General features: G+C 45.3%; 1 protein-coding gene across 1 annotated transcript in view; it reads right to left on the bottom strand.

Moving 5' to 3' along the window:
- Nucleotides 1-16791, bottom strand: part of plxna2 (plexin A2) — a 455628-nt gene that overhangs the window by 138529 nt on the left and 300308 nt on the right. Inside the window, 1 exon segment of the mRNA XM_082962164.1 lies at nucleotides 8638-8738. Coding sequence (XP_082818290.1) covers nucleotides 8638-8738 — 101 coding nt within the window.

Raw genomic sequence — 16791 nt, 5'->3', positions numbered from 1 at the left:
ACCTATCCTCCATCCCCGTCCACCACGCCCTAGCAAAACCCAAGCCTATCCTCCATCCCCGTCCACCACGCCCTAGCAAAACCCAAGCCTATCCTCCATCCCCGTCCACCACGCCCTAGCAAAACCCAAGCCTATCCTCCATCCTGGTCCACCACGCCCTAGCAAAACCCAAACCTATCCTCCATCCTGGTCCACCACACCCTAGCAAAACCCAAGCATATCCTCCAATCTGGTCCACCACGCCCTTGCAAAACCCAAACCTATCCTCCATCCCCGTACACCACGCCCTAGCAAAACCCAAGCCTATCCTCCATCCCCGTCCACCACACCCTAGCAAAACCCAAGCCTATCCTCCATCCCCGTCCACCACGCCCTAGCAAAACCCAAGCCTATCCTCCATCCTGGTCCACCACGCCCTAGCAAAACCCAAGCCTATCCTCCATCCCCGTCCACCACGCCCTAGCAAAACCCAAGCCTATCCTCCATCCCCGTCCACCACGCCCTAGCAAAACCCAAGCCTATCCTCCATCCTGGTCCACCACGCCCTAGCAAAACCCAAGCCTATCCTCCATCCCCGTCCACCACGCCCTAGCAAAACCCAAGCCTATCCTCCATCCCCGTCCACCACGCCCTAGCAAAACCCAAGCCTATCCTCCATCCTGGTCCACCACGCCCTAGCAAAACCCAAACCTATCCTCCATCCCCGTCCACCACGCCCTAGCAAAACCCAAACCTATCCTCCATCCCCGTCCACCACGCCCTAGCAAAACCCAAGCCTATCCTCCATCCCCGTCCACCACGCCCTAGCAAAACCCAAGCCTATCCTCCATCCCCGTCCACCACGCCCTAGCAAAACCCAAACCTATCCTCCATCCCCGTCCACCACGCCCTAGCAAAACCCAAGCCTATCCTCCATCCCCGTCCACCACGCCCTAGCAAAACCCAAACCTATCCTCCATCCTGGTCCACCACGCCCTAGCAAAACACAAACCTATCCTCCATCCCTGTCCACCACGCCCTAGCAAAACCCAAACCTATCCTCCATCCCCGTCCACCACGCCCTAGCAAAACCCAAACCTATCCTCCATCCTGGTCCACCACGCCCTAGCAAAACCCAAACCTATCCTCCATCCCTGTCCACCATGCCCTAGCAAAACCCAAACCTATCCTCCATCCCCGTCCACCACGCCCTAGCAAAACCCAAGCCTATCCTCCATCCCCGTCCACCACGCCCTAGCAAAACCCAAGCCTATCCTCCATCCTGGTCCACCACGCCCTAGCAAAACCCAAGCCTATCCTCCATCCCCGTCCACCACGCCCTAGCAAAACCCAAGCCTATCCTCCATCCTGGTCCACCACGCCCTAGCAAAACCCAAACCTATCCTCCATCCCCGTCCACCACGCCCTAGCAAAACCCAAACCTATCCTCCATCCCCGTCCACCACGCCCTAGCAAAACCCAAGCCTATCCTCCATCCCCGTCCACCACGCCCTAGCAAAACCCAAGCCTATCCTCCATCCCCGTCCACCACGCCCTAGCAAAACCCAAACCTATCCTCCATCCCCGTCCACCACGCCCTAGCAAAACCCAAGCCTATCCTCCATCCCCGTCCACCACGCCCTAGCAAAACCCAAGCCTATCCTCCATCCCCGTCCACCACGCTCTAGCAAAACCCAAGCCTATCCTCCATCCCCGTCCACCACGCGCTAGCAAAACCCAAGCCTATCCTCCATCCCCGTCCACCACGCCCTAGCAAAACCCAAACCTATCCTCCATCCTGGTCCACCACGCCCTAGCAAAACCCAAACCTATCCTCCATCCCTGTCCACCATGCCCTAGCAAAACCCAAGCCCACTTGATGGTAATAGCTTTCACTGTTGCCCCTAGTGGCCGATTTTGAAGGCCTTTCCCGACGTCCTTAGGACATGGATCGACGTCCAATTTCAAAGTCAATCTTGAACAATCTCGTTGAGATATTAGTTCAAATTGAGTGTTTGAGACTCTTTGTTGCGTGCTGCTGCCTCCCTGATGTGTGTGAATATCCATTTAAATGGAGGCAGCGGGAGGGAAAGAGCCGTTCAAAGAGTCAAAAATTCAAACAATAACAATCATACATAAACAAGACAATAAACAGACTCACACACATTTCAACAAACATCACTGACATCCCATCTGCTCAGACTCACATGTTCCGCAACCATTCACATCACGTATGTCTCACACATGTTTATTTATTCAGACTGACTCATGTTGCACTGAGGGTTGCATTTCTGAGGCACAAAAATGCCTTTTGTGATCTCTGTGTCAGAGAGGAGCGATAGAGAGGAGAGGAAGAGGAGAGAAGAGAGAGAGAGACATATAAAGATTCTGAGCAATGGTAAGAGATGGAGGAAGAAAGAGTAATGGAAAGAGAGATGGAGGGAGGGAGAGAGAGATAGAGAGATGGAGGGAGGGAGATATGTCAGGCTCCTCTAACAGGCTCCTCTCATGGGGTACCAAATGGGTTTATTAATAATTGGCTTATGAGTAATACAATAATTGGATCTCCTCCTCCCTCCCACCCCCTCCACCTTACTGCCCCTCCTCCATGTCTCTGGCTGTAAATTAAGTGACAGGGATGGAGGGAGGGAGGAGGGAGACTGGGCGTAAGATAAAGCTGACATGATCCCGGCCTGGTTTCCATATCAAACCCATCTCCATGGTAATAATGCGGTAGGTAAATATGCCATCGTCATTAATAATAACGGTACTGTGTCTCTGTATGGCTCAGATAGATACATGGCTCTATTGATATGTTGGGCATGTTTGTTGATCGAAATCTCATTAGCAGTTCATTTGGGAGAGAGATTGATGCAGTGCCAGTACCCAGTTCTGACTGCGGAACACAATGTTAACCTGGCCATTAGACACACAGAGAGACACCCTCAATACAGCCATTATCATCACTGGCCTAATTGATGTTAGCATTGGAAACAAGTGGACATTTTATGCTTTCTGTGCTTTACATCGTTCAGAAGCACTCGTTAGTGAGAGGCTACTGTAGAATGTCTAGGACTGCATTTAGGCTTACTGGAGTCTATAGGACTACAGTTAGGGCTACTGGAGTATATAGGACTACACTTAGGCCTACTGGAGTATATAGGACTACACTTAGGCCTACTGGAGTATATAGGACTACACTTAGGTTTACTGGAATCTATAGGACTACACTTAGGCTTACTGGAGTCCATAGGCCTACACTTAGGTTTACTGGAGTCTATAGGACTATACTTAGGCTTACTGGAGTCCATAGGCCTACACTTAGGCTTACTGGAGTCCATAGGCCTATACTTAGGTTTACTGGAGTCTATAGGACTACACTTAGGCTTACTGGAGTCCATAGGCCTACACTTAGGGCTTACTGGAGTCCATAGGACTACACTTAGGCTTACTGGTTTCTATAGGACTATACTTAGGCTTACTGGAGTCCATAGGCCTACACTTAGGTTTACTGGAGTCTATAGGACTACACTTAGGCTTACTGGAGTCCATAGGCCTACACTTAGGTTTACTGGAGTCTATAGGACTACACTTAGGCTTACTGGAGTCCATAGGCCTACACTTAGGGCTTACTGGAGTCCATAGGCCTACACTTAGGCTTACTGGAGTCCATAGGACTACACTTAGGTTTACTGGAGTCTATAGGAGTACACTTAGGGCTACTGGAGTCAATAGGACTACACTTAGGCTTATTGGAGTCCATGGACTACACTTAGGGCTTATTGGAGTCCATGGACTACACTTAGGGCTTACTGGAGTCTATAGGACTACACTTAGGCTTACTGGAGTCTATAGGACTACACGTAGGCTTACTGGAGTCAATAGGACTACACTTAGTTCTACTGGAACGTGGATATCAGCAAACCGCTCGGCCACACGACGCCATACACGCGATCCCACAGGTGAAGAAGACGGATATGGAGGTCCTGGGCTGGCGTGGTTACACATGGTCTACGGTTGTGACATACTGCCAAATTCTATAAAATGACATTGGAGATGGCTTATGGTAGAGAAATGAACATTACATTTCCTGGCAACAGCTCTGTTGGACCTTCCTGCAGTCAGGATGCCAATTGCATGCTCCCTCAAAACTTGAGACATCTGTGGCATTGTGTTGTGTAACAAAAATGCACATTTTAGAGTGGCCTTTCATTGCCCCAGCACATGGTGCACCAGTGTAATGATCATGCTGTTTAATTAGCTTCTTGATATGCCACACCTGTCAGGTGGATGGATTATATTGGAAAAGGAGAAATGCTCACTAACAGGGACGTAAACAAATGTGTGATTTTTTGGGGAGAAATAAGCTTTTGTGTGTGTGGAGAATTTCTGGGATCTTTTATTTCAACTCATGAACCATAGGACCAACACTTTACATCTTGCGTTTATATTTGTATTAATTGTACATAATGTTGTGTTACTGTATGTTCATTTCACTATTCTCCTCTAACTAGTCTCCCCTGCACCTTTAAAGGCCCCCCCAAAAGAAAATGTTATATTTTCACATACACCAGATATGTACAGTGGAATGTGTTGTTTTACAGGGTGAGCCATAGTAGTATAGCACCCTTGGAGTAAGTGCCTTGCCCAAAGGCACATCAACAGTTTTCACCTTGTCGGATCAGGTATTTGAACCAGTGACCTCTCGGTTACTGGCCCATCGCGCTAACCACTAAGCTACCTGCCAGCCAGTATTAGTATGTGGCCGTCCATCGGAAGTGACACGCTTTCATTCTGGGTGACCCCTCCTCACCCTACACATCTCCTCTCTGGATCAAACTCAAATCTGATCATCAACCCCCTGTAATGTGGTAAACATTGACAAGGTAAAGCATCTTCAGAGTGATTAGGTAGGTAATCGTGCAGGGGTTGCAGGGAATAGAGTGACACTGCACTAGACCGTTTACTGCTCTGAGTGGTTAAGACCGTGGTCAGACCAGACCGCCAGTTAACCAACAGCTGTTGGTCCATTCAGGGCCGGTCAGAGCTGAAGAGCGAGAGATGATGATGTTCCTGTGAACTACAATCAAAACACTGCTCACTTTGTGGACCTGAGAATATGACATCAAATGCTCTCTCTCTCTCTCTCTCTCTCTCTAATTTTTTCACTTTTTTCACCCCATTCTTGAAGCTTTCAATGGGTCCATACTGTCTGTAACAGCTGCTGGCAATGAAAGGATTGTGTGTGGAGTCTCGGGCCAGTGTGGAAGAAAGAAGGGAGGACAGAAGAAAGAAAGAAGTGAAAGAAGATACTCCTCTCCACTCCTCTCCTGGCCAGCCCTGCCTGCCTCTCTAGTCTGTCCTCATCACCAGAGCTGCCTAATGTGCTGCCATGTTCCTAATTACCCACCTTAACATGCAGAGCTTCAATGGTGGCAAAACATATAGTATAAAGACTAGAGGAAAAAACTGTGTGTTTGGAAGAGAAGAAAAGAAGAGACAGAGAGAGAGATAGAGAGAGATGGTTGGTCAAAGCGATCAGTGGTTTATGTGTGGCAAGCCAACTAATTGAGTGTCTGGGAGAGCTGATTACAGAGAGGAGAGAGAGAGAGGCCACCCTCAGAGTGAGAGAGAGATAGAGAGCGAGACAGTGAGGATGAGAGAGTGAGGATGAGAGAGAGAGAGAGAGAGAGAGAGAGAGAGAGAGAGAGAGAGAGAGAGAGAGAGAGAGAGAGAGAGAGAGAGAGAGAGAGATAGAGAGCGAGACAGTGAAGATGAGAGAGTGAGGATGAGAGAGTGAGGATGAGAGAGAGAGAGAGAGAGAGAGAGAGAGAGAGAGAGATAGAGAGCGAGACAGTGAAGATGAGAGAGTGAGGATGAGAGAGAGAGCGAGCATCTTAACAAGAGCCAGTACATCTCTACCCTAGCTGAGCCGAGCTCCATGGTGGCACAGACATACATACGCCTTCAGGGGAAAAGGAGCAAACATTGGAGAGAAGAAGGAGGGCTAATTTCATTAAGTCAACATTGATTTGGGGAAGAAAGTGTCCATGGTGGCCAGGCAGTCACAGCTGTGGAGGATGAAGCCATAGTACTCAGATGCTGTTTAGTTGAAGGAGGTGGAGGGTGGATGATGCAGAAAGGGGGGAAACAGATGCATTCATCTACAGCAGGTTTCAACAAGAGCCTCCACTCTGAATCAACAGCCTCTTCTGGTCAACAGACCCTATAAGATGCATTATCAGACTAAACAACGACCTCTCTCACTGAGCACTGCATTACTAACTCAGCATTTCACTTCACTGTGTCTATGTCTAGTAGATAAAGCGGAGCTGACAGGGGCTCGATACCCCTATAGCGCTGGGTCAAAGACAGACTGGGATTAGCTCCAGCGACAGCTTTTCACAAGGCAGGGCAGCGATCAGGGCAGAGTAGGGCAGGGAGCAGGGCAGGGCCGTGAGCACGGCAGAGTAGGGCAGGGGGCAGAGTAGGGCAGGGAGCAGGGCAGAGTAGGGCAGGGCAGGGCAGGGAGCAGGGCAGGGAGCAGGGTAGGGAGCAGGGTTGGGAGCAGGGTAGGGGGGAGCAGAGTAGGGCAGGCCAGGGCAGGGAGCAGGGCAGGGAGCAGGGCAGAGAAGGGCAGGGCAGGGAGCAGGGCAGAGTAGGGCAGGGAGCAGGGTAGAGCAGGGCAGGGAGCAGGGTAGAGCAGGGTAGGGGACAGAGCAGGGAGCAGGGCAGAGTAGGGCAGGGAGCAGGGCAGAGTAGGGCAGGGCAAGGCAGGGAGCAAGGCAGGGAGCAGGGCAGGGAGCAGGGTAGAGCAGGGTATCGAAGGGTACTGACCTCTTCACCCCAGATGCAGTACGCACACACACCATAACACCACAAAAACAACTGCTTCTGAGTCCTGCCCAGCTGCCCTCTCAGTCACAATGCTAAAATCCACCATCTCCCTCTCAGCATCATCTCAGCATCATCAGGGTAAAGAGTTACACAACACAGAGTGAGCAGGATTATCAGCAGTCCCCAGTCTATAGAGGAATGAGTGGGATTACAATCCCAGTCCACTGAACCCACTGAGGTTCATTCTAATGGCCTGCTAATTGATCTCAGTGAAGGCATGCTAACCCAAAATAATAGAGGGTGTTACTGTCGCCCCAGAACACCCTGCCTGCATCCCTGCAAGGAGGAGAGCAAATGCTGAATTACCTTGTCGCCAGGCAATTATTTATCCTGTCCCAGCATTGGAGTGATGTAAATGACTTTAAGTGCACTTTGCAGGGGCTGCCATTACGATAATGATGATTGCAGCTAGCGGCTCTGACACACACATTCAGCTATAGCTTCTTCTTCACAGTGTGGTCTGTGATTAGAAGGGCTATGCATCAAATACAGGATAGAAAGAATAGAGAGAGAGAACACCACTCCTCCACTCAATCCATCTAACCACAGCCACTTCAACTCCATTTATTCGCTTTCATCACTAAGTCTGACATGTATCGGGAAAAATACCAGCGCTGCTTTTCACTATCACTCAGTCTCTCCCTCTCTCTGACTTCCTCTCTCTGTCTCCCTCTCTCTGTCTCTCTATCTGTCTGTCTCTCTCTCCTCTCTCTCTCCTCTCTGTCTTACTCTCTCTTTCTCTCGCTGTCTCTCTCTCTCTCTCTCTCTGAGTCGGTGCTGTCTTGAGTTATAAATGGTCTTGCAGTAACAGCAATCACCAGCAGATGTCCCTCTTGGCTTCTATGGCTCAGAGCACGGTAGTGACTCCTCTATAGGTTGGTGAAGCAGAGTTCCCAGAGCTGTGATCTCAGAGTGCGGTAGTGACTCCTCTATAGGTGGGTGAAGCAGAGTTCACAGAGCTGTGACCTCAGAGTGTGGTGGTGACTCCTCTATATGTTGGTGAAGCAGAGTTCCCAGAGCTGTGACCTCAGAGTGTGGTGGTGACTCCTCTATAGGTTGGTGAAGCAGAGTTCCCAGAGCTGTGACCTCAGAGTGTGGTGGTGACTCCTCTATAGGTTGGTGAAGCAGAGTTCACAGAGCTGTGACCTCAGAGTGTGGTGGTGACTCCTCTATATGTTGGTGAAGCAGAGTTCCCAGAGCTGTGACCTCAGAGTGTGGTGGTGACTCCTCTATAGGTTGGTGAAGCAGAGTTCCCAGAGCTGTGACCTCATAGTGTGGTGGTGACTCCTCTATAGGTTGGTGAAGCAGAGTTCCCAGAGCTGTGACCTCAGTTGTATCACAGCAGACCAACTGCCACTCAACACCAGACACAAACAGACACGAGACAGACACCTGGCTGTGAACCTGTTCTATAGCTGAAAGGCATCAGTTACTTTAAAGCACCACATACACACATGTTAGCCTCTGTAGCCTTTCATTCATTGTTTGTTTACAGACTGTCATAAATCATCACATCAACTGCTTTGGGTTGTAGGCTAATGCCACTAACACGCTAGAGCAAATGATGGCGAGGTGCTAAGCACCTCTGATCATAATATGTGTTAGAATGTTTAGCTAACTGTGTCACTGGGAGCAAAGGTTACTGAGGGTCACAGTGGGCTTTGAGTCAGCCAATGAACAGCCAGATAGACGTGTACACTGAGCAGTGGACATAGAGATGAGGGTTCAGAGGTGAAAGTGTGTTGTGTAGTGAATACTCACATGTTGTGTAGGACACACCAGCCACAGTGGGGGTCACCGGAGCTCAGGCACTCTCCACAAGTCCCGTACTGATCACATGACTCTATAGGGACCTGTGTCACCTGAAAGAAACACAGAGGCACACACAGCAGGGTTACCACACAGCAGGGTTACCATACAGCAGGGTTACCACACAGCAGGGTTACCACACAGCAGGGTTACCATACAGCAGGGTTACCACACAGCAGGGTTACCACACAGCAGGGTTACCACACAGCAGGGTTACCCTACAGCAGGGTTAGCAGGGTTACCACACAGCAGGGTTACCACACAGCAGGGTTACCCTACAGCAGGGTTACCACACAGCAGGGTTACCACACAGCAGGGTTACCACACAGCAGAGTTACCACACAGCAGGGTTACCACACAGCAGGGTTACCACACAGCAGGGTTACCACACAGCAGGGTTACCACACAGCAGGGTTACCATACAGCAGGGTTACCACACAGCAGGGTTACCACACAGCAGGGTTACCACACAGCAGGGTTACCACACAGTTATTATTTTAAAACCTTTTACTGCAGTGGGCTAAATCTACTCTGGAACAAAAGTATACACCTCACACACACGGTTATGGGTTTAAAAGAAAGAAGACACCTGTACCATGTCAGATATTTGTATTCACTGAATACTTTGTATTCACTGGACACTGTTGACCCATAAAAACATGCGCTACATGAAACATTCTAACCTTGCTTGTAACTGAAAAGACAAACTGAACACATCCCTTTCACCTCTTCATGCTGAAGAATACATTCTGTATTATTTTTTAAGGAATGTATCAGGTTGAAGAATGTATTCTGTATTATTTTTTAGGGAATGTATCAGGTTGAAGAATACATCCTGTATTATTTTTATGGAATGTATCAGGTTGAAGAATACATTCTGTATTATTTTTTAGGGAATGTATCAGGTTGAAGAATACATTCTGTATTATTTTTTAGGGAATGTATCAGGTTGAAGAATACATTCTGTATTATTTTTTAGGGAATGTATCAGGTTGAAGAATGTATTCTGTATTATTTTTTAGGGAATGTATCAGGTTGAAGAATACATTCTGTATTATTTTTTAGGGAATGTATCAGGTTGAAGAATGTATTCTATATTATTTTTTAGGGAATGTATCAGGTTGAAGAATGTATTCTGTATTATTTTTTAGGGAATGTATCAGGTTGAAGAATGTATTCTGTATTATTTTTTAGGGAATGTATCAGGTTGAAGAATGCATTCTGTATTATTTTTTAGGGAATGTATCAGGTTGAAGAATGTATTCTGTATTATTTTTTAGGGAATGTATCAGGTTGAAGAATACATTCTGTATTATTTTTTAGGGAATGTATCAGGTTGAAGAATGTATTCTGTATTATTTTTTAAGGAATGTATCAGGTTGAAGAATGCATTCTGTATTATTTTTATGGAATGTGTCGGGTTGCAAAGCTTTTAGTAATTTATCAAAGTTACCGGAATCTTCAGTAATATTCATTTATTTTATCTGGATCCATATTGTCCATGAGTTTCTAGTTGATAGACCACATGGTTCAAGAGAAAATAGCTAAATAAATGTAAAAAGCATCTACAATGCCATTCTTTTTAATTAACTCTGCAACTCTTCCAACTATTGATCTTTTACACAACTGCCACCAGTTTGACGCCAAAACTTTGACAACAAATGCATATTGAAGTAGTAAAATAAATAAAAGTTTGTAAAACAAAATATATATATATTTTCATCATATTTTTTATTTTAAAATAATCTTATTCTATTATTTTACGTGTGATAAGGCCACACAGAGGGCCAGATTATTATAGACACCTGTGATAATTGGAAGTACTCAAAAGGGCCACTAGATGTCTTGTGATGAATTACATAAAATCCCTGAAAGATTTTCCCTTAAAAATGATTGTAGTTTTGAAAATTTCCAGTAATATACCCTTCCTTTACAACCCTAAGAATGTGTATGAATGCGTATGTCTAGTAGTAAATTGGTTCCATTGGATATTCGACACATCTTAAGTCATGAGTTGTATTGATTTCTTGTTCTGATGAAGACATACATAGGAGGTCAGGCAGCAATAGGAGGCTAGGAGGCCAGGCAACCAGGCTTATTGTCTGAAATCCATTCCAACATCCAGTTTATGTAAAGAAAACACACACTAAAACACACTGTCTGTAAAGAAAACACACTAAAACACACTCTGTCTGTAAAGAAAACACACTAAAACACACTCTGTCTGTAAAGAAAACACACACTAAAATACACTCTGTAAAGAAAACACACTCTGTCTGTAAAGAAAGCACACTCTAAAACACACTCTGTCTGTAAAGAAAACACACTAAAACACACTCTGTCTGTAAAGAAAGCACACTCTAAAACACAATATGTCTGTAAAGAAAGCACACTCTAAAACACAATATGTCTGTAAAGAAAGCACACTCTAAAACACAATAGGTCTGTAAAGAAAGCACACACTAAAACACACTCTAAAACACAATATGTCTGTAAAGAAAACACACTCTAAAACACAATCTGTCTGTAAAGAAAGCACACACTCAGACACACAGATATGTGTGTGAAAGGCTCCTATACATGATATACACACCGACAGACATACCAAGAGATTCCCTCTCAAAATGCCTATTCTATTGGCATACTCAGTGATTTCCTTCTACCATTACATCCCTGGATGCTGCAATTTTTTTTCAATGTATGCTGAAAAACAGGCTGCAATATTCAAAACATGATTCACACAATTGTGTACTCTAAACACTCCCGAGTGGCGCAGCGGTCTAAGGCACTGCATCTCATTGCAAGTAAGCATCACTTCAGTCCCCGGTTCAAATCCAGGCTGAATCACATCTGGCTGTGATCGGGAGTCCCATAGGGTGGTGCACAATTGGCCCAGTGTCTTCTGTGTTTGGCCGGGATAGGCCGTCTTTGTAAATAATAATTTGTTCTTAACTGACTTACCTAGTTAAATAAAAACACACTCACACAAGGGCTCAAACTCAGATGACCTCCCTGTCTGACTGCTTAACTTCAATTACTCTACTTCTGTGTCTTGGTGTGTTTGGTAATGGCATTCTTTGGAATGGTGGTGTAAATAGGTGTGATCCAGGATCTGCTCCACGACCAAATGCATCACCAGGTCACTTAGCTAGACCTGCTTTACTAATGCATTTGAATTACTGGTTCTGGGAATCAATATCACCGCCTATATACAAAAGTATGTGGACCACCCTTCAAACAAGTGGATTTGGCTATTTTAGCCACACCCGTTGCTGACAGGTGTATAAAATAGAGCACACAGGCACTCCATAGGCACTCCATAGACAAACATTGGCAGTAGAGCTCAGTGACTTTCAATGTGGCACCGTCATAGAATGCCACCTTCCCAACATGTCAGTTTGTCAAATGTCTGCCCTGCTAGAGCTGCTCCGGTCAACTGTAAGTGTTGCTATTGTGAAGTGGAAATGTCCAGGAGCAACAAAACGGCTCAGCTGCAAAGTTGTAGGCTAAACAAGCTCACAGACCGGGACTGCCGAGTGCTGAAGCGCGTAGTGCATAAAAATCGTCTGTCCTTGGTTGCAACACTCACTACCAAGTTCCAAACAGTCTCTGGAAGCAACATCAGGGCAATAACTGTTCGTTGGGAGCTTCATGAAATGGGTTTCCATGGCCGAGCAGCAGCACACAAGCCTAAGATCTCCATGCGCAATGCCAAGCGTTGGCTGGAGTGGTGTTAATCTTGCCGCCATTGGACTCTGGAGCAGTGGAAATGCGTTCTGTGGAGTGATGAATCACGGTTCACCATCTGTCAGTGAGACAGACGAATCTGGGTTTGGCTGATGCCAGGATACGCTACCTGCCCGATTCCATAGTTTGGTGGAGGAGGAATAAGGGTCTGGGGCTGTTTTTCATGGTTTGGGATAGGCCCCTTAGTTCCAGTGAAGGGAAATCTTAACGCTACAGCATACAATGACATTCTAGATGATTCTGTGGTTCCAACTTTGTGGCAACAGTTTGGGGAAGTCTCTTTCCTGTTTCAGGATGACAATGCCCCCGTGCACAAAGCAAGGTCCATACAGAAATGGTTTGTTGAGATCGGTGGAAGAACTTGACTGGCCTGCACAGAGTCAATTGGAAATTGTATGTATCTTATCTCACCACCACTAATGAGATGGATGTGCTTGATGCGAGTCGAGTCGGAGCTTCTCAAAGTCAGAGGGCGAGATCGACAGTGCGCACCACATCTCTGCTGTCACATCCAACCTGGATCGATATTTGGTTTTAATGCAGACGAGAGCACGATGGTGGTGCTTTCAAGACAACTGGGAAATCGGAAAAATACGAGGTCAAATCATGACGTCAGTGATCTTTAGGTCGGAATGTCAGAGCTCTAGAAAGAGGCCCGAGTTCCCGAGTTGGAATTCCAAGTTGGAATGACCGTTCAAAAAGATTTTTCCCACTTGGAGTTCTCAGTTGTCTTGAACACACTGAAGTCGGAAGTCGAAAATGTCCAAGTTCTCAGTTGTTTTGAACGTGGCATTAATCCTCTGAGGGAGACGGCAGGGTATTTATTCCCTTTGAGTCAGGAACAAAAACTCCTCCGTAGCAACCCGTGAATGCATTCGGTCACATGAGAGCTCGATCAGCTGTTCGATTTCACTTACCGGCATGTCAACTGAGCCTGTATCACAGTCAAATGGATTGGGAAGTAGGTCCCAAAGTGCTCTTCCAAGCGTTGGAGGTGATGCTGTTTTCTGTTAGAAACATGCACAGCCGAGGGAAGGGGGAATGGATCGCATTTGAAAGACTTTCTCTCCAATAAGAATTATTTCCTCCCGAATCCACTGATTCGGTCACTCATCTGTAGAATGTTTTTGTATCTCTCCTGCATGCTTGTGTTTGTTCAGGATGTGTGTGTGATGTGTGTGTAAATGTTGTATGTCTATGGTGTACTGTTGAAGTCAGAAGTTTACATACACCTTAGCCAAATACATTTAAACTCAGTTCTTCACAATTCCTGACATTTAATCCTAGTAAAAAACCCTGTCTTAGGTCAGTTAGGATCCCCACTTTATTTTAAGAATGTGAAATGTCAAAATAATAGTTGAGAGAATTATTTATTTCAGCTTTTATTTCTTTCATCACATTCCCAGTGGGTCAGAAGTTTACATACACTCAATTAGTATTTGGTAGCATTGCCTTTAAATTGTTTAATTTGGGTCAAACGTTTCGGGTAGCCTTCCACAAGCTTCCCACGATATGTTGGGTGAATTTTGGCCCATTCCTCCTGACAGAGCTGGTGTAACTGAGTCAGGTTTGTAGGCCTCCTTGTTCACACACACTTTTTCAGTTCTGCCCACAAATTTGGTGGTGTTCTTCAGCTGCAAGCTTCCCCCTTTTTCCTCCAAACGTAACGATGGTCATTATGGCCAAACAGTTCTATTTTTGTTTCATCAGACCAGAGGACATTTCTCCAAAAAGTACGATCTATGTCCCCATTTGCAGTTGCAAACCGTCGTTTTTATGGCGGTTTTGGAGCGGTGGCTTCTTCCTTGCTGTGCGGCCTTTCAGGTTATGTCGATATAGGACTCGTTTTACTGTGGCTATATATACTTTTGTACCTGTTTCCTCCAGCGTCTTCACAAGGTCCTTTGCTGTTGTTCTGGGATTGATTTGCACTTTTTGCACCAAAGTACGTTCATCTCTAGGAGACAAAACGCGTCTCCTTCCTGATCGGTATGACGGCTGCATGGTCCCATGGTGTTTATACTTGTGTACTATTGTTTGTACAGTTGAACGTGGTACCTTCAGGCATTTGGAAATTGCTCCCAAGGATGAACCAGACTTGTGGAGGTCTACAATTTTTTTCTGAGGTCTTTGCTGATGTCTTTTGATTTTCCTATGATGTCAAGCAAAGAGGCACTGGGTTTGAAGGTAGGCCTTGAAATACATCCACAGGTTCACCTACAATTGACTCAGAGGATGTCAATTAGCCTATCAGAAGCTTCTAAAGCCATGACATAATTTTCTGGAATTTTCCAAGCTGTTTAAAGGCACAGTCAACTTAGTGTATGTAAACTTCTGACCCACTTTGAGTGGCCAGCCAGAGCCCGGAGCTCGAACATCTCTGGAGAGACCTGAAAATAGCTGTGAAACGACGCTGCACATTTAACCTGACAGAGGTTGAGAGGATCTGCAGAGAAGAATGGGAAAAATTCCACAAATGCCAAGTTTTTTTGTATACTTTGTTATTATTGTAGGAACACAAAGACAGGAGAAATAAAGTAAAATAAAAGAACAAAAATAAGATCTGGCAGTTATAGTGCACGTCATACTTTCATCATATTAGTTACATTGACATCTTTGAATTAGACCTTTTCCAAGTACAAAACCATTTTCCCCAGTATTCCTGACCTCTCTCCTCTTGTGTTCTTAAAGCAAAGGTCATACGCTCCATGTGGTGTATTTCTTTACAATGTCTATCCATTGTGCCACTGTGGGAGGGTCTTTTTGTAGCCATTTCCTGGTGACAGCCTTTTTACTGGCTGCCAGTAGGACTTTCAAGAGGTACTTTTCTCTGTTGTTTAAGTGATCAGGTATTTCACCCAAGTACAAAGAAATGAATGTTTGTTCTATGTCAAATCCCATTATTTTTCCAATGTTGGATCTTATTTCTCCCCAGTAGGTTTCGATTGGGGGGCAAGTCCAAAAGATATGAGAGTGATCCACCCTCGATAGGCCGCATTCTCTCCAACATGAATATAGGGAGCCAGTCTGTTTTGATTTCAGTTTAGGTGTTATGAAGAAACGTACAACATTCTTCCAACAGAATTCTCTCCGTGACCTTGAGTTGGTGGCGCTTTGTTGAGTCTCTAATATGTTCAACCATGTTTCATCAGTTATTACAATGTTAAGTTCCTCCCATTTATTTTTAATATAGTTTGTAGAATGTTTCTTTGAGGGTTGAATACCCAAGTAGAGATTTGAGATTGTTTTTTTGTTACTCCCCAAGTTGTAGTATGCGTTAGTGAATACTTGGTTTAATTTTGGAGGTGCTCGAGGGTCAGTCACTTTTATGTCCCTTAAGAAATAGTGTCGAACTTGTAGGTATCTGTAAAAATCTTGTTTATCCAAGCCATGTTGTTTACTTAGGTCCTGGAAGTTATCTAGGTCCCCATTCCTTATAATTGTACTGAATGATGTGATGCCTTTCTGCGTCCATTGTTTAAATCTGCTGTCCTGAGTTGCAGGGATGAAGCTGGGGTCGTATGCGGGCCAACTCAGCAGTTTGATCTCTGTCTAAATTATTTTGCTTAACTACCCTAATCCATGTCTTCAGAGAGAAATTAATCCACTGATTTTGTCTACTGTATATTTCTATTACCATGTCCTTATTTCCCAAAACTGACTGTATGGGTATCTCTGTCAAAGTAGTCTCAATGTCTTTCCATTTGGATTCGTATTCTGAATTGCACTGACACATAATGCTCTTTTAGGTTTGGTAAGGCCATACCCCCACAGTTTTTTGGTAATTGTAATGTTGAATATCTAATTTTTGATCTCTTACTGTTTCAAATAAACCTTTTTATCCGTTTATCCCATTCCCTAAACTGTTTAGGCGGGATTTCTATGGGCAGTGATTGGAACAAATACAGCAACCTCGGCAGGATGTTCATTTTGATTGTTTCAATTCTACTACTAAGATCTAAGGGAAGTGAATTCCACCTGTCTAGGTCATCATTTATTTTCTTGTTGATGTGATCGTAATTCATGCTATAAAGTTTGGGTGTATCTTTTGGTATATATACTCCAAGATATCTAATGGATGAAGAGATCCAGTGGAAGTTATACCTACTCTTCAGCTCTTCCTGTGGGGTATAATTATATACTAGGGCTTGGGTCTTGTGTACGTTAAGCACATACCCTGAATATGTTCCAAATGTTTGTAAAACATCCAATCTAGGCACACTTGAGCCTGGGTCTTTAAGGAATAACAGAACGTCATCAGCATACATGCATATCTTATGTTCACTGCCTCTTATTGTTATTCCCTCTAAGGTTGGGTCCTATCTTATTGCCCGTGCTAATGGTTCGGGGTACAAGGAG

This window comes from Salmo salar, chromosome 15 (genome assembly GCF_965601325.2).
Source record: "Salmo salar chromosome 15, fSalSal1, whole genome shotgun sequence".
NCBI classification, from domain to species: Eukaryota; Metazoa; Chordata; class Actinopteri; order Salmoniformes; family Salmonidae; genus Salmo; species Salmo salar.
Note: the sequence above shows the minus strand (reverse complement) of the source record. Positions and strands in the feature narration are given on the sequence as shown.